General features: G+C 42.9%; 1 protein-coding gene across 1 annotated transcript in view; it reads right to left on the reverse strand.

Moving 5' to 3' along the window:
* The window catches only part of B3GLCT (beta 3-glucosyltransferase), a 100,633-nt gene extending 98,900 nt beyond the window's left edge, over positions 1–1,733 (reverse strand). Inside the window, exon 1 of the mRNA XM_063127722.1 lies at positions 1,451–1,733. Coding sequence (XP_062983792.1) covers positions 1,451–1,733 — 283 coding nt within the window. The remainder of the gene's footprint in view (positions 1–1,450) is intronic.
* Between the last annotated feature and the right edge of the window lie 17,807 nt (positions 1,734–19,540).

Raw genomic sequence — 19,540 nt, forward strand, 5'->3', positions numbered from 1 at the left:
ACAATCATGACTTCAGGAACACAATAAAGTTTGTTTCTGCTACCCTTATTCCCTGGCACTCTCGGGATGGTCATTTTCACTTCCGGGAGCAGGGGGGGGGGGGCTGCTGGGCCCTGGACTTTGGCCCCAAGGTCCAACCCTTGTGGCACCACTGGGAGCTCATTCCCTATTGTGTTCAGCAAAGCATCCTTAAACCACCCTCTCACGTTTGGACCCAGAGAGCTGGGCCAGATCTACACTTCATGTTGGCCCTGTTCAGAAGACACCTTAAACCATTGCTTTAACCATGGTGAATAAGGCTTTTTGCCATATTCACTGAGGCTAAAGCCGTGGTTTAAGACATCTTCTGAACAAGGCCATCATAGGGATACGATCTCATCATGGTGAGGCTATATCTTCCTTGCACATTTATGCCTTGTAGCACACACGACATCTGTTGCTATTTTTTGGATAATACAAAGAGAGAGAGAGCAGGAAATAATGCTAGAAAAACGTTTACCAGCGCACTTCAACACTAATAAAAAAGTATAGATCTAGTCCCCTACCCTGCCCAATGCAAGCTTACAGGTGGAGTCAAGCGGCTGAATTGAATTAATAACCGAGTTTGGAATCGGGAACGGCTTGGCCATCGCTCTGGATCTGGACTAATCGTCGTGAAGCAGAAGGTGGCGATCTTAGGCTCTGTGGCGTCTGTTATGGGCGCTCAACCTCTCCAAAACACACACACACACACACAAAAACCGTGTGTGTGTGTGTGTGTGTGTGTGTGTGTGTGTGTGTGTGTGTGTGTGTGTGTGTGTGTGTGTGTCAGAAGCGTTCACGGACTAAAGGAAAGTCCGTTTCCTCAGGAAAAACTCCCCAAGAAGCAGGCTTCTCTGCACACTATGAAATGCGTTCCGCACAAGACTCCCTCTCTTTCTCGCCTCCACATCTGCCGCCGCGGACTGACACGGCTGCCCCGCCGGAGTTTGTCAACACAGCGGCGATTCTTGCTTGCTCAGACTCTTCCCGGGGCCCCCAAATAATCGTCTTCCGTCTCAGGAAAAACAAGGGCTTCGCGATAGGACTCTTTGGCGGCGGAACCTCGAAGTCAGCCCGGCGGGCTTAAATCCTGACGGGAGAGAGGGACGGACACCAGGCGGGAGAAGCAGGGACCGCTGGGCGCTGCCGAGGGGCCGAAGGGGAGGTGGCTTCCCTCCGCTCTTCGCCAGCCACCTCGCCGGCCCATCCCACTAACAAACTTCAAGGAAGGGAGAAGCTCCCGCTGTATCCGGTTCCCCTCATGGGCAGGCAGAGGGCGACTTGCTGTTGCTGCAGCTCTTCCACTTCTTCTTTTCCCGCCAGGGAAGCGAAGGAGACGGAGAGTTTCTCTCCCCCCTTCCCACCCACCCCCCAACAGCAGAGAGCAACAAAATGTCCCCGGTACACCCGAGCTGCTGCTGCTACTCACCCCGGGTGCAAAGCGACAGGAGGAAAAAGCAGGCGGCGAAAGCAGGGGGCGTCGGGAGGCAGCCGCGCTCCTCCTCGCGCGGCATTCTGGCCGCGGCCGTCCTGCCGGCCACTTCACCGATGCGAGGAAGGGAAACGACGCCCGTCCGAGCCGCCTCTGCTGTCGGAGCGGAGCCGATTCCGAGCGGCCTCAGGATGGGATCGTCGCCCAACAGCCGCCACCGGGCGCCGGGAAGCCTGTGAGGGAGAGAGAGGAGAGAGAGTCGCGGAGGCAGCGGCGCCATCTAGCGGGAGAAAAGGCCGCTCGCGGCTCTCCTCAGAGACAAAACAGATGCGACGCGATCCTTTCGGAGTAGCCCCTCTCCCGCCTCAAATCAATGGCTCTTGAGCGGCTAAGGATTCCCTTTATTTCTCCTTCCCCCCCCCCCCCACCCGTTCAACTTTCACTCTTTTAAACACCGAAACACGCATTTGTTTTGGCCCGCGTAATGGCTCTTCCCGCTTCTCTGCATACCCACAACCTCTAACGCAAAAGTAGCAACCTCTCTTCCCCCCACCCCACCCCCCGCATGCCCATTAACGTTCAATGAAGCGAGGTTGAACAGAACCTGACGGAGAGAGAATTTAGGGGGTTTCTTGACCCAGATGTAGGCTAGCTTCACTCTTGAATGGTCTACTTTTTCTTTTTTAAAAAACTGGAGTCCCCAAGGTCTATCGACTGATTTTAATGTACAAAGGGGGGGGGGGAATGCACACTCAGGATCTCTTAACAGTTAAGGCATAACTAATCTGGGTTACTGTTTTACTCTGTACAGCACCATGTACATTGATGGTGCTATATAAATAAATAAATAATAAGAAGAAGAAGAATCCAAGCATCAGGCCATAGGTAGGCCACTGAAAATTGTTCAGTGCTCTAGTTGTAGACCTCTCTATTTTTGTGTGTGGTTCTATTATTATTATTTATTTATTTATTTATATAGCACCATCAATGTACATGGTGCTGTACAGAGTAAAACAGTAAATAGCAAGACCCTGCCGCATAGGCTTACAATCTAATAATTCTAGTCAAATTCGTAACAAACACTTTAAAATGAACCCTATTCCCTTTGTTGCTGCTGTTCCTGCCTCCTCCCCAAAACTCTGGCCCTAAAACAAGAGCAAATCTTGTGGAACGTGTAAGAAGAGCCATGCTGGGTCAGAGTAAAGGCACTGACATTGGCAGTTTTTCTCTGGTGTTTCAGGGAGGAATCGTTCCCAGCTCTACCTGGAGATGCTGAGGATTAAACCTAGGGCTTTCTGCATGCAAAGTATGTGCTCTACCACTAAACTACAGCCCTTTCCTACACTTCTTTTACTCCGAATCTCATTGATTGCTGTGAAACCCTATGAACTATGGTGACTTGCCTAGTGAGGCACAACTAGTGACCATGACAGAAAGGAACTTTTCACAAGTGGGCCCTCTGTTGCGGGAATGCCCTGCCTGAAAGAAGACTGCCTGGTGCCATATCTTTCCCAGGTGGCAATATGATAATGTACATGTATACAATTCCACAAGTGCATCTGCACCAATATTAAGAGCAGCAAGGGAATTCTTGGAAAATAAGGCAGGTTCTTCCTGAACCTCACCAAGAAAGCTTATAAATACTGAGCCATTTTCAAATCAAACTTAGGAGGGTTCATCTACCAGTAGTAATTTCTTTAATCAAACCAGAATATGTCAGAAGAGGTAATCTGTTTTAAAATTATCTTGAGTATGTTTAAACTTTTATTATCTATCCAATACACACACACAACAAGCCTTTCGAATTAATAATGAACCAGATTTGGGCCACAGTCCAACAGACTTAAATACATTAGACCTGTTAATTTCAATCATGCAATGTCCTCTCTTCACATCTGAGTGAGGGCTAGTTCTGCCAAAGGACACTCTTGATGCATGGTTCACCTTCACTGTTGTTGTTTTTATCACCACAACCAGATAGTTCAGCAGAGCTAGCCTTACTGTGAAGCCAGTGGGGATGCATCTCTATGTGTCATTTTAAAAAGTAGTAGGGGAAAATAGCCATGTTTTTACTGTTGCTTCAGGTGCAAGCATGAACTAAAACATCAGGGAGAAAAAGCAAGACATAGCTGAAACTTTGAATCCATTATATGACCAGGGATTTCTATGAGGAAAGGATGTAGCCTTGTTTATGTTCATGCATGTACACTTGAGAATATGTATGTGAGAGAGCCGTTATGAGTGTTTCTGCAGTTGAGCAATACAGAAAGGGAGCATTTAGCAACATTTTAATAAAATGTAACAAGACTACATTTTAAAATCTTCACAGATTGGAATTGTGCTGCTCACCTCTTCAAATATTATAAGCAATTATGTTTTTCACAGTGCTAACAATTGTGATAGACATCGTAACTGGGAGGCAGGGGGAAATCACAGGTTCTCAGTAGCAAAATTACCATTTGAGACAGCAGTACTGAGAAAATGTATTATTCAAACAATATTTGGGGAACAAAAGTATAATGATTCCCTGTGACTCACAAATGTGCATTTATTGCATGTATAAGCTTATTGATTAAGGAGGATTCAAAAAGAGTCTTCTTAAATCCCATTGTAATGATTGCATACAGAACCAGGGGCAATAGTTATTCCACATTAATCCATTTAGAAAAGTCCTTCATAATTCAAGATATTCTGATACTTAAACGCTATGCCTGCTTTCCAAACACGCCAGACTACAGTGATAATAAATTTCCTCTGGCTATCCAATTCTCCTAATAGGAACCATGGAATATGTTGTTTGCATTTACTACCACCTACAGGAAAATAATTCACAGATTCAAAACATTACTATAGTCTCACTGAAAGCTCAGAAAATTAAAGAGAAAATTACAATACTTAACACAATCAACTGCATAGAACCATGACAATTCAGTTAATGGTTGATAAAAGTTAATAAACTACAACAGACAGATAGTGTTGCTCCTTAAAGCAACATAAACAAATGAGTTACGATATTGATGCTGACTTATTATACATAATTGCACTTTTATGCAATTAAAACTCCAATCTTATACATACTTATCAGGGAACAAGTCACACTGAGCATAGAAGGACTTCTAAGACAATATGCATAGGATTACACTGTAACGCTGCAATCCCATACATACTTTGGATTATGTCCCACTGAATCCCATAGGGCATACATTTGAATAGACATGGATAGGATTGTGCTCTAAGACTTATGAATTTCTTTTTAAAAGCCAAATTTCTTTAACATGCAGTGTCATAGGAAGCTCTCTTATACTGAGTCAGACCACTGGCCCATCTAAGACAGTATTGTTGATGACTGGCTCTCTAGGATTTCAGGCAAGATTCCTTCACCACATGGCACATAAGCAGTTAAACTATGGAATTCATTACCACAAGATATAGTGATGGCCACCAATTTGGATGGCTTTAAAAGGTGGTTGGATAAATTCCTACAGGAGAAGGCTATCATGGCTACTAGTCCTGATGGCAAAGTGCAAACTCCAGTAGCAGAAGCAGTAAGCCTATATACTCCAGTTACTGGGGAACGTGGCTGGAAGGGTGCTGCTGCATCTGTGTCCTGCTTGTGGGTTCCTGGTTGACAGCTGGTTAGCCACTGTATGAACAGAGTATTGGACTCGATGGACCCTTGGTCTGATCTAGCATGGCTCTTCTTATGTTCTTTCCTAGCCGTACCTGGAGATACCAGAGATTGAACCTGGGACATTCTGCGCATGCAACACACATGTTCTACCATTGAGCTATGGTCTCATCCTCGAACTATGGTCTTATTATTAAACTGTCCTTCAATTTCAGTTTTAATGTACAGATCGCAGAAGAATTATTTATTAAGGTGCGTCAACAATACAACAGTACTGCATCTAAGAGATGTTTCATTTGCTTAATGTGAACTTTTTATGGAACAGGGTAAGTATGCATCCCTTACCCTCTTTGGTACAAACTTCCAGACCATTCCTTTCTGAGGCATTTTTGCCCCACAGAAAATAATATGCTATTAGTTGTCAAGCAATAGCTTGCAAACAGAAAAGTAGATGTTTAAATATTAATGAAAAATCTATCACTAGTAAAAAGAATAATCAAAATTTACATGGGTAAGTACTGCATTAATGGCTTTTAAGACAAATTCTAATGACATACCAATTTCTACTTTTCTGTTGAAAACATTTCTGTGACAATGAAGGCATTAAAGAACAAGTACAATGACATAGTCCAGCCAAAATTCAACATTTTAAGGGGCAAAAGGCAGGATAAAAAAGAAATAATAATAACCCTTGAGCTAAGTGAGGTATTGGCTGTTGAGTCCCATTCATTTCAGTGGAAAAGATTTAAGCACATGATTTATTGTCCTGTTGAAATCAATAGTACAGAAAAAAATGTGACTTTGGCAGGATCATTCCTACCATGTGAGGATGGAAAAAATCTTAATGTCTTTTAGAAGGTTTTCTTTATAAACACACAACAAAGTGACAGTACAATACACCATTATTTTTCCTGCTTCATTCTTTGGAAATAAGCATAAGGGGCATCATGAATTATCGTGGTCTGATCAGTATGTTAGATGTTGAAACAGTCACACTATTGCCTGCTTCAACCTTTTTAAGTCACGGTTTGTCACTATTTTATAGAAGGATACAGGAAGAAGACATCCTTCCTACCTGATGCAAGTTGGTCTGCCGCACAAAATCCGTCTTCCAATTGAAACTGTATATAGCCCAAAGAGATATGCACAGATACTTCGTATAGCCCACTGTGTTTGAAGTGCGATGAACCAGGGGTTTCCATTAAGGAACTTAACTGTAGTTGGAATGACATGTACAAAATAGCTGGTGATATCAGTGTAGTTCACTTAAACATTATCCCACATACTTCAAACTTCACATGTAAACATTTTATATGGAGGTATATATTTGATTGTATTCACTGACCAATAATTTGGAAAACTACACAAACAACTACTGTTTCAGTCATTAAAAATAGATCCTGCTACTTTAATTTTAGCAACTTCTCCAGACAATGCTATTCAGCACTCTCAATGCCAAATTCCTTCCCAACATTGCTATTATATTGTGATGTAACTCAACATTGCCACTTAATGTGTTTGGGATTTTCACACACCACCTTGAAGCCAGAATGAAGTATACATTCTGGGCTTTATCTCTAAATAAACACCCAGACATTAACTTTTGTTTCACAGTGCTGTTTCTTAGCTGGATTTGTCCAAACGTTTTGATGTGTAAGTTCAGAGCCATTAAGCAGGTGGACCTAGCCTCTAAATATTTTTTCTGTTAGCAAACACAAAGGAAGCATATCACCCCATTGGGCAAAACAACAGTGCCTCCACTAAAGGTCTAGATTTAATTGATCTCATAGTCCCATAAATATGTGAAAGTTTGCTCTCTGAGTCTTTCTAGCAACATCTGTGCTCTGCGTATGCTCTGAAACACAAGACCTTTCTCAAGTTGGTAATTTGTAGCTAGCCAACTTAGATTGGTTTTATTCATTTCATCTGGAATTCTGTGTATGTGATTGTTGTCTTCCCTTGTTATTTTCCTTTTCTCCTAAATAAATATTTGTCTACAGTACTTGCTGTTGTTGAAGCATTTGGGTCACTTGCCGGAGATTGAGAAAAACCTCCTTTTGGAGGGCTTTAACTAAAAACAGTACAGAATGACTATTTAAAGTCTGCAAATCCTTATACTCCTACGGCATTGCTTGTTCACGGCGATAATGGAACTGTTTTTTCTGATGAAGTCTAGTATATAACGAAACAGGATAAACACTGGATGCCTGTTATCAGACTTGTGAAAAACAACTCAGTTGACTTATCTGTCTTATAAAAAACTTTTACTTATGTTGTATAAAACAATTGACTTTGTATGTAGTTGTGTGCTTTTTAGCATTGTTTAGTCTTGTTCTCTGTTCAACTGCTGCCTTTTTGGTTAGTTGTTATATATTTAGACATTTGGGTGTGCTGAAAAGAACGGAAAACAAAGACTAAATATTAAAATGGAAAGGTGCTGTATATGCAAATAAAGTGAACTCTTTAAAAGCCCACTCTGTTTTATCAATGGCCTTTAATATTAGAATCTTTTATTTTTAAAAAAATGAGGATCTGAGTATTATTCCTTAGGAACACAATGAAGAGATCCTTAGGAGCACAATGGAATACTTAACAACAACAAAAGATAGGACAGGAAGAGCAAATCTTGGACACCCATGACCTTTTTGTGCACTTATTTTACCTAAACCATCATTCCTGAATTTAGAGTATACATAAAACAGCTTGAATTAATTGATTCAATCCTCTTTAAGTCAATAACCAAAAGCCATCAGTCAGACTTTCAGATTAGGAATGTTAAACCTCCTTCAGCCTGAGGGCCAAATTCCATTTTGGGGAGGCTCTCAGGGTCTGTGTTCTGGTGGTAGGCAGGGCCTGAGGCAAAGGGGGCAGGGCTGAAATCCCAGCATAGTTTTGCATAATGTTCCTACTGTCAGGAACTAAGGCTTAGGAGAGGCAATTCAACCTTTTAGAATCGAGGAAGAACTGCAAGAAATCTAGAAATCCACCAAATGATCAGTGTTCAGGAGGGAATGGGCTGGGAAAGGGGGCATGGCCATTTAGGGATCCTGGGGGTGCATGGATTTGGGACCTCAGGAAGGCCAGTTTTGCCCCCTGGACCTGAGGTTCTGCACCCATGTTCAAAACAATATCTAGCACGTGATTAGACCTTTTTATGGCTGGTGTAAAGTATTTTGGATTTACATGGCGGTGGGGCATTTTTGGGCTTGGCAAAGTGTGTTTTGTTGTTTTTCAAACAGGAGACCTCATGTGGTCAGCTCTCCAAAGAGCACTTTCACGCATTAGCAAATGGTCATGTATTAATGTAAGAAGGCCGTGTGCTGTACCCCATTGAATGGACTATGCTGTGAGACATTTTAGTCCTTCTATTGATGATAACACTTCACTGGGAAAGCTATGACAATGGAACCAGTTACCTAGGGAGGTTGTGGGTTCTCCCACACTAGAGGCATTCAAGAGGCAGCTGGGCAGCCATCTGTCAGGGATGCTTTCAGGTGGATTCCTGCATTGAGCAGGAGTTTGGACTCAATGGCCTTATAGGCCCCTTCCAACTCTACTATTCTATGAAAGGAACTAAACTAAAACCTTCCCCAGGTGCAACACTGCACAGTTGCTAAGCTACCCCTTGTGTTCAGAAGGTTTTGTTAAATTCTGTGTTTTGTGGGCTCTGGGCAAAAACATCCAAGTGCCGTCCTTTAAATTTATTTTATTCTAGAGCTGAGCTGAAGAGAAGGATCCTTGATTACCCCAAGCAGCTGGACAGCCTAAATTGTGCAAGCAAGAAACAGCTTGTAGCGGCACCCTATCAGTCATTTTGGTTGGGAAACACTTGTAAAAAAGAAGTTTAAAAACAGAAAATGTCAATCCCTCGCTCCTAGATCTATAACACCAATCCTCTAGCAATCCATCCAAAATGATATTCCAGTTATTTACTATATTCCTTTTCCTGCAACAAGGCTTTGACTGGGATCCAAAGACTGACTTTTGGAGATGCCCAATGATATTTTCTTTATTTTTCTTTTTGAAGAAGATCCCATGCCATATCACAAAGTCCCTTGGTTTCAAAGGAACTTTGCCATGGGACAGGAAGAACAGCTGGTTAACAAACACATGTTCAATGTTCACTTGGGCATATGGAACTTATCATGAAGTTCTTTAGATGCTGGCCTCAGACTGTAATCCCATTCACGGTTACATGGGTGTGTATTTATTTCATTTTTAAACTGCCCAATAACCAAAAGTTTTCTGGGTGGTGCACAATTTAAAAACAAGATACTATTGAGACCAATAGGATTTACTTCTGAGTAGACCTGTACAAGCTGACAGAGAATGTCTGTTAAATATTCCATTATTGCACTCCTTTTCATTTTGAAATCAAGCACATAGAGAAAATTAAAAATTAGCGCTTTAAGAATAATTCTGACATCACAAACAGAACACCATGTTCAGAAACCTTCCTCAACTTGGTACCTTTCAGTATCCCAGCTACGGGGAGTTGTAGTCCAACACATCTGGAGAGCACCAGGATGGGAAAAGCTGATGTACTTTGCCTTGAATTACGTGATGGAAGAAAGGCAGGATATACATGTACAAAATAAAACAAATAATCTGAATCTGTTCTAATGGTATTGTTTATAGGCCTATTCAGCACTGTACTAGTGCTGCGGTGGAGACATCCCATTCTAAGCTCTTACTTTCTTGCAAGGCACAGCAATTTCTAAGACGCACAACAAATCCATTGTTGAATTGGATTTGTTGTGCATTTTACAGAATGTAGGAAGCACCACATTGCATTTTTTAGGTTAACTTTGCATTCTGGGAGCATTACCTATGTGAAAGATAATAATCGTAAACATTTATCTACTAGCAATAAATGCCTGTCTGACCTTCTATAGCTTTATATTCTATTGCAGATATTTCCATTTGTAAATTATTCATGTGCCTTATTTGTAATACAGGGTACCATGTCAAGGAAAACAAGCCTTCTAGGACACTTGTTTGCAAATAAGTAGTGCTTTAAAGATTTGGGAAAGGTCCATGATGATGGTGATGATAATTTTGGCATCACATCTAAGTGTGAAGAATTCAGGGCATAGTTGATGCATATTTCCATGATACATTTGATACAATTTTTATTTTATTTTTTAAAAAACCCAGCAGGAAAAGGTGTTGAGTTACTATTTAAAAAAATGTTTGTAGGTTTCTTACTCTTCTGCAAGTTAAGCAAAAATATCATTTGATGCGGAAAGGGAGCCATTGTTCAGAAGTAAAGCAGTTGTTCTCAGAATCGATCCCAGCAGACATCTTAGACTTTAAGTAGACCAGGGCTCAGAAAGCCTTCTAACTTGGAGCTACTGCCAGTCACAGTAGAGCAGGAGTGCAGAAGCTCAGAGTTGGGATCTAAATCCAGCCCTCCTGGGGTTTCCCATACGGCCATGCCCTGGTCACACATCTTCCCTGGCCCTACATCTTTAGCCCCCCCCCCCCAATAATTTGGTGGTTTCCTGACTTTGAGATAGTTTTTCCTCCATTCTTAAGGCTTTGTTACTGGCAGTGAGAGCTTTACACTAAAATATTGTGGTATGATTATTATTATTATTTTCTTTGGATTTTGGGGGCCCATCCACCACTAAGAACACAAGAAGAGCCATGCTGGATCACACCAAGGGTCCATCTAGTCCAGCATTCTGTTCACACAGCCAGCTGTCAATCAGAAACCTACAAGCAGGGCACAGGTACAAGAGCACCTTCCCCACCTGTGTTCCCCAGCAACTAGTCTATACAGACATATTGCCTCTGATACTGGAGGTAGCACATCACCATCAGGACTGTTTATTCGTTCAGTCACTTCCGACTTTTCGTGACTTCATGGACCAGCCCACGCCAGAGCTTAGTAGCCATTAATAGCCATCTCCAGGAATTCCCCCCTTTTTTAAAGCTATCCAAATTGGTGGCCATCACTACATCTTGCAGTTATTATTTCCCAGTGGGAAAACGTAAAGGTGTGCTAGTATTGCAATGGCTCTCAAACCCCCTTCACTAGGCCTTGCCTTCTAAATACCTCCTTCCAAGTGTAAACTTTAAGAATTTTAGTATATAACAAGAACATGTTGGATCAGACCCAGATTCCATCTGGTCCAGCATTCTGTTCACACAGTGGCCAACCAGCTATCAAGCAGGAAGCCACAAGCAAGACACAGTATCGCCCATGTTCCCCAGTATGCATATAGGCATACTGCCTTGGATACTGGAGGTGGCACATAGCTATTGATAGCTTTCTCATCCAGGAATGTATAGAAGCCTCTTTTAAAGCCATCCAAATTCGTGGCTATCGCTACATCTTGCAGTAGTGAGTTCCATAGTTTAACTATGCACTGGGATGTAGCCCCCGATAGATTCTCTGAAATGGAATTTGGCCCTCGGGCTGAAAGTGGTTCAACACCTTTACAGTAGGCAATACTGAGCTAGATGGACCAATGTTCTGACACCACTGGCAAGTTTATATTATTTCTGCGTCTCATGCGACTTCCATCTCACGTGGAACTTCATGCACATAAAATAATGTCTAGTTTTGCCAATAAACTGTAGTGATAGATTTTAGAGTAGTTTATATTCTAATCCTAAAATTCTTGATAATGCACATCTATTATAAACGCTTCTTACAAATTCAGAGTAATGTAAGAATACTTTGACAACACAATGGCACATAATAATGCCTTATCAGAATTGTTCGGTACTGGCATCTTCTTTTTTTAATCTTCTATTGACCCTTCACCCAGCACACACATTAACCGGAAATCAATTAGAAGCATAACTAAGTATAGCAATGACACTGAAAACAAAGTAGACAAATTTACTTAATTGAATTTCTTTTGTCCGTTCAAAAACAATGGCAATTGGTTTTTTCCTTCTACTTTCACAATCTTTCTCCTGGTATACTTTTGGCCCCAAGGGCCAAAACCAATTTTGGAGAATCTATCAGGAGCCGCTTGCAAAAAAAGGTGGAACCAAGAATGCCACATTATTTTAACTTTAAGCTATTAGTGCCAGTAACAAAGCTTTAGCTGAGCCTTTCAGAATGGGGGGGGGGACTGTAAAAGCTGTGGAACCACCAATCGGTAATGAAAGTGGGTGGGGCCATGGGAAGGAGGCATGGACATTTGAGGAATTCCGAAGGGACAGATTGAGACCCCAGGAGAGCCAGATTTAGCCAATGGGCTCTGAGGTTCCCCACTTCTTTTCCCCAGCCCTGTTTTAATGGAACAATCTAATGAGGCACAGGATCTAAAGTCCGAGAGTCACAGGACTTCCCTGTAAAGTATAGCAGCCATTTAGACCTGCAGTTAGCTCATCAGAAAACACCCTAATGGTTTTGATAACCTGGTTATTATTATTATTATTATTAGTTATTTATATAGCACCATCAGTGTTAGGCAGCCATGAAGCCCAAGCATCGTTATGTATATGATGATGAACTGACTAGGAGGAGGGCTTTCTCCGCTGTGGCACCCCGGTTGTGGAACGAGCTCCCCAGAGAGGTCCGCCTGGCGCCTACACTGTACTGCTTTCGTCGCCAGCTGAAGACCTTTTTATTCACTCAGTATTTTAACACTTAATTTTAACTTAAATTTAAATTTTACTGTTTTAACTCTGTATTTTAATCTTATATCAACTTTGCTGTGTGGTTTTATCCTGGTTGCGCTTTTTATACTGTATTTCGTAATTGTGTTTTAAACTGTTGGGTGTTTTACTGTGGTTTTAATTTTTGTGAACCGCCCAGAGAGCTTCGGCTATTGGGCGGTATAAAAATGTAATAAATAAATAAATAATAAATAAGTAAATAAACTGACATTATCATATGATACATTAGAAGTGGCTGGTACATTAAGGACAGCAACACTAAGGTCAGTGTCGAACTGTGCTGCCCTTCCGCGTCTATTTCCCTCCCCACAAACACACTTGGCCAGGTGGCTGGCCTCCTGGGAGGCAAGCATGTCTTTCCTGGGCTTTCAAATCCACAACCAGGGAGCCTTTTTTAGATAACCATTCTTTCAGAGCTGAGCAAAGCACCCCTCTTTTAATTATCACCTTCCTAGCTTCACCTTCTAGCCCAGAAGGTGAGAGGAAGCACTTCTCTGCCTCTCTGCCCTGCACTGGATTGCTGAACGAAGCTGGGTAGTCTTCTTGCCTTCCCTCCTTTGGGCAAACCTAATAAAATGGAAGAGGTTTATTTGTGCCAATGTCACTGTCTTTTCCTGTCACCTGGGCATGCTGTCTTCTTGAATTTCCCACTGCCTCCTCCAACTAAGTATATCGGGTGCATTTCAAGATCTTGTGAATCCTAGATAGGAGTAAGTACTCTCAAGAGTTAGCATAGGACAATAAGTTCCTTCTAACGTTTTTTTTTTTATTATTATTTTACTTTTAAAATATCATTTGCTTCCCTTCTTGCTTGCTTCGATAATCTCTTTCATAAACATTCCTTCTTAATTTAGACGTGGTTTTATCCTGGTTGTGCTTTTTATACTGTATTTTGTAATTGTGCTTTTAACATGTTGGTTGTTTTATTATGGTTTTAACTTTTGTGAACCGCCCAGAGAGCTTCAGCTATTGGGCGGTATAAAAATGTAATAAATAAATAAATAAACCGGAGGTGTAGAGTATAGGTTTCTGACCAAGATCCAAGAGGAGAGGTTCTTCTTTCGCCATATTTCCTAACCACTGAACAACACTATCAGAGCTGTACCTACAAGGAAGGAGGAGGGGAGTGGGCTATTGGTGCACACACAGACAAGCATAGAGGGCTTCCTCAATCTCAGGAAGATTACTGGCTTGTAACTCTTCGGTTCCCCTATAGGGTTAAAGGACAAGAAAGATGGAGGCAAAATTACCACTCAGGCAGGATCTACACTACTGCTTTAAAGTGCTTTACAACAGTTTTGACAACTGTTTTGACAAGTGAGTATATGACACACTCCATATACAGTTTTCAAAATGTTTTCAAAGTGCTTTAAAGCAGTAATGTAGATCCCCCCATAGTCTTAAACTATGAGCAACGTGCCCTGGGAGGGAACAGGGTTACAAGCAGCCACCCATTCCAACAGCTCTCTGCTGCTTAAGACTTCATGATCTCTCTTCAGCTCCCTTATCTATATCCAGTGGCCTTTTCCTGTTTTCACTCTCTGTGAAAATAATTATTCTTGTCTCGTCTTCTGGCCTCCCTAAAGACAAGATGCACCAGAGATTTGCAGAGCTTGTGCATGCTGGAACTCCATTTATTTATTTATTGCATTTTTATACTGATCAATAGCTGAACCTCACTGGGCAATTCACAACAATTGCATTGATAATATATGAAACTATAAAATATAGATAGAATACAATAAAAAAGTTTAAAATTACAATATAAAAATAAAATACTCAAACAGAAGCTAACAGCAAGAAATTTAAAATTTAGTACCAGAGTAAAAGCAAACTAAAATTTGGGGAAATAAAATAAAAAATCTTCACCTGGTGCCGAAACAAGCACAACATAGGCACCAGGTGAACCTCTCTAGGAAATTCATTCCACAACAGGGGTGCCACAGCAGAAAAGGGGCTTTTTCTAGTAGCCACCTGCCTCACTTCTTTTGGTAAGGGCTCCTGGAGGACTGCTTGTCATACCCCACCCCCACTGGAGGAATCTTCTTCAGAGGAAGATCTAGAGGCCCCAGAAACCCTGGGCACCCCAAATCAAGGACTGCCACCAGCCCCACAGGAGCCTGAGTCCTCGGGGAGATGGCTGTAGGGCCACCCCTATCAGGAGAAAGGGATTCTGCCTCTGAGGCAAAGGGTGACCAGCCTTCTGGCTCCTAGGAGTGTCGTCGCCTCATGTGACACGCTAGCAGGGCTTCTGTGAGAAGGAGTGCCTGCCTCCAAAGAAGGTCTCCTCAGGAGAAAGTGATTCCTCAGGAGTAAGGCCCTGGAAAGGGAAGCTTCATTACAGCAGCTGAGCTCTGGGTGAGGTGAGCAGGCTTTGGACTTAAAAGCCTTCATGGAAAACCCAGCCAGTGTTGGAACAACTTGGCCATCCTGCCCATGTATCTTCTCTCCTGAACTGTGCCCTGTGATTGAGGCTCTGTTTCCTGACCTTTTGGACTGCCTAAAGACCTTGCTTCTGGACTGCACAATGTACCTGACTGATTTAGTGTGTTTGATCTCTTGCTCGTTATTGCCTGTTGTTGTTGTTGCCTGATCCGCTTTGTCTGCCTGCCTGTGTTCTGACTTCTGCCTGGATTTACATTATCTCCGATACAGCCTGAACCCCACTGGGTAACTATTGGTAGGCTTGAAGGTTTGCTGACTTCACTGCAATTAGAGTCTGCTACAGCCAAAGGAGAACACTGCTGAGGCTCTATTTATACCTCTGTTATGTGCATGAGGGCTGCATTCCTATCCTGGACTTTCTGATCATTTTGCCCAATGGTTTGCAATCGAGTTAAACCACACTCCCATATAATCATGAGACAGGCCGTGGAAGTCCAGCAACCAATGTCCCTTCTTTCTAGAACAAAAGAATTATGCAGTTTCAGAAAATAAACATTGATTTGCTATTCATATGCCGCCTAGCAAATTGACACAGCAGAAGCCTATTCACCCTTCTGTCAAACACACACACTGGACATTAAATACCACCATATTGCTTTCTGTGGCAATCAAGCTCTCATGCTTCAAGCACTTTCTACACTCAGCTCTGTCTGAAAGAGATAAAGGTAATATATTACTTTTGAATAGGAAGGTCTTTCTGCAAAGTGCAAACCCGGCAGTCTGTGATTGATCCTCCGTGCAAGGACAAGAGCATACATTACAGCCAACCAAAAAAATGCAGTGGTGTTTAAATTCTTTAAGGACTGCATACTGCAGTTGCAATAAAAAGGCAATGAAGATTTGGAGAATACTGTTTTCAGTAGTTTCCATAGATGTGTACAGTTGGAAGTCAATGCTATAAGCATCATTATAGCCTGAAAAACTTTACGGTAGCTGTACAGAAAAATACACTAAATCACAACAGCTTACTTAGAGCAAGAAAAAATAAACACACTACCAGAAAAGCCATTTCTCATGTTTCCCACAGGGTGCTGCTGATATATTTTGTAGTATTGTCACAGGCACTCATATCTTCTGGCTTGAAAATATGAGTCTTGGTGGCTTCATTACGCTTGACTCAAGTATGAAGCATGCATTACAGCCCCCAAAATTCTTCTCTGGCACAGATTCAAACTGGAAAATGCACCTCCTTCCTTCCATCTCTCTCCAAACATCTTCCTCCTCTCAGCCAGGTGCCAAGAGCACTACAACACGCAGTTTTCCAGCACTGCTAGGAAACATCCCTTACTTACTCCATCTTGCCACTGACATCAGAGTAGCAAACCAAGTAAAGGTCAATGGGAGTAAGGATTTGGGGAAAGGGAAGGAGGCAACCAAACTGAGAGATGGGTAGAGAGAAGATCCATTTACTAGCTGGGACACCTGGCTGAAGCTAGTATTTCCTTCTCCCTTCCCCTCCCTAGGTATTTAAAGTCACAGAGGTGCAAGCCTGTGGCATTGCTTGGGAGAGCAAGCTGGTCAATGAGAACACTGCTGGTGAAGCATTTCCTAAGAGCCCAACGCATGTAGCAGGACAGACCTGGTTTTCGAAACTGGACATGGAGATGGTGATCTGAAAGTGGGGGACCTCACAGCAATCCCTTTGTCATGGTGAAATCACTGCTTGCTGAGGTTTAGACTTACAGCAGCTTTTCCCCTCTTCAAGGGTGGGGGAACTATTAAGATGGTCCGCCCCAGAGACTAATGGATCCAGATGGTTTCCAAAGGACACTGGGGAGTTTTCTGGCTGATAGGGCTGGTGCTTCTGTCGAAACCATGGTTGATCTGTGGAATGCAGAAATAACCTGGGCGGCTGGCATGATTGCTGCTGAGCGCCCTTTCCTGAGTAGAGCTTGTACAGCTCCATGGTATACCCCAGAGCTGAGAGCAATGAAACAAAATAGGAGATGGCTTGAGGGCAGATGGAGATGAACTCCTAGTGGATGCAAACACTGGTAAGTGCCTATAGTAAGGTATATTCAGGGGAAGTGAAGGCAACAAACAAAAAAATACCTTGCTACCACTATCAAATCATCAATCTGCCGCCCAGAGGAGCTTTTCAGAGTTGTCCGGGGGCTATTACGTGCCGGCCCCAAGAACATGGTAGAACCATCTGAGGCCGGTTGTAATGAATTTGCTACGCACTTCCAGAATAAAATCTTTTGCATCCGCCAGGACTTAGACTCCAGTGTTAGAGCAGGTGAATCTAGTGAGGTATCCAGACCACAGCCTTGTCCAGTTTTCTTGGATGAGTTTCAGTTGGTACAGCTCAAGGATGTTGACAAGGTACTTGGACAGGTTCGTGCAACCACCTCCGAATTGGATCCTTGCCCCTCTTGGCTAATAAAAGCTAGCAGAGATGGAACAGAGGGCTGGGCCAAGGAAGTGATTAATGCCTCTCTGCAAGAAGAAGTGGTCCCAGGCCATCTGAAAGAGGAGGTAGTGAGACTGCTCCTGAAGAAGTCTTCCTTGGTCCCGGAAAATCTTAGTAACTACAGGCTGGCGGCAAATGTTCCATTCCTGGGCAAGGTCCTTGAGCAGGTGGTTGCAGGCCAGCTCCAGACACTCTTGGATGAGACTGATTATCTGGATCCATTTCAGTCGGGTTTCAGGCCTGGCTTTGGCTCGGAAACAGCCTTGGTCGCCCTGTTTGATGACCTATGCCAGGAGAAGGACAAGGGGAGTATGACTGTTGATTCTCCTTGGTCTCTCAGTGGCTTTTGATACCATTGACCATGCTATCCTTCTGGGAAGTCTGGCTGAGTTGGGAGTGGGAGGTACTGCATTGCAGTGGTTCCGCTCCTACTTGGCGGGTCAGCTCCAGAAGGTGGTGCTTGGAGAACATTGAACAGCCCTGTGGATTCTCCATTATAGTGTTCCACAGGGGTCAGTCTTGTCCCCCATGCTGTTTAACATTTACATGAAACCATTGGGTGTGGTCAATCAGTACGCTGACGACACGAACTCTACTTCTCCTTCTCATCTTCATCAGGTGAGGCTGTGGATGTGCTCAACTGGTGCCTGGCAGCAACAATGGACTGTATGAGGGCTAATAAACTGAAACTTAATCCAGACAAGACTGAGATGCTGCTAGTGGGTGGTTCTTCTGACCGGATAGTGGGTGTTCAACCTGTTCTGGATGGGGTTGCACTCCCCCTGAAGGAGCCGGTTTGTAGGTTGGGGGTTCTCCTAGAACGATCTGTCACTTGAGGCTTAGGTGGCCTCGGTGGCAGAGTGCCTTCTACCAACTTTGGTTGGTGTCCCAGCTACACCCCTATCTGGACAGGGATAACATGATTTCACTTGTCTATGCTCTGGTAACCTCCAAGTTAGATTACTGCAATGCCCTCTACACGGGGCCTTTGAAGACGGTTCAGAAGCTGCAGCTTGTGCAAAATGCAGCAGCCAGATTGGTATCAGGAACCAGAAGGTTCAAACATATAAGACTAACTCTGGCCTGCTTGCATTGGCTGCCTGCACATTTCTGAGCCCGATTCAAGGTGCTGACTTTAACCTATAAAGCCTTACACAGCTTGGGACCACAATACCGGATGGAATGCCTCTCCCGTACACTACGCTCAACATCTAAGGTCCTCCTCCAAGGGAAGCTTGGAGGATAGCAACAAGGGAGAGGGCCCCCCCCCATTATTGAATGTCCTCCCCAACGAGGCTCGCCTGACGCCAACATTGTTATCTTTTCAGTGCCAGGTCAAGACTTTTCTCTTCTTCCAGGCAGTTAACATATGCTGAGGTTTTTTTTTAACTGACCCCAGAATAGTTGTTTTAAATGGATATTGTTGTTTTTATGCTTTTGATGGTTTTAAATTTTTATGTATTTGTTTTTAATGTTCACTGTTTTAAACTTTTGTAAACCACCCAGAGTGCTTTGGCTATGCGGTGGCATATAAATGTAATAAATCAATAAAACTGAAATATAATGCAACAAGGATATTAGTGTGGACGTGGCAATTCCAAGAGTAGGAAACACAAAAAGATTAGTACAAAAGCATTGAGGACAAGAATGGAATTAAATGCTCAAAAGAATTCTAGTTTAGATGGAGCTTAAATACTTTTGGCAACCAGGGTCTCAGAGGATGTGGGGAGGGAAAAGACTGGTAATGCCAGGGATGGGGAATAAAGTAAGGCTGAAACTGCAGGAATAAAGTAAGGTAGAAACGCAATGTGATGCATAAGGCAGGGGGACATCCCAAGGGCATCTTGCCCAGGGCTCCCTCAAATCTAACAGAGCAGCTGTATAGCAGCAAGGAACGTGACATTAAAAGAAAAAAAAAACCAAATGGGTAGCAAGTACTAAAGCATTACTGCATCTCTGC

This window comes from Elgaria multicarinata, chromosome 5 (genome assembly GCF_023053635.1).
Source record: "Elgaria multicarinata webbii isolate HBS135686 ecotype San Diego chromosome 5, rElgMul1.1.pri, whole genome shotgun sequence".
NCBI classification, from domain to species: domain Eukaryota; kingdom Metazoa; phylum Chordata; class Lepidosauria; order Squamata; family Anguidae; genus Elgaria; species Elgaria multicarinata.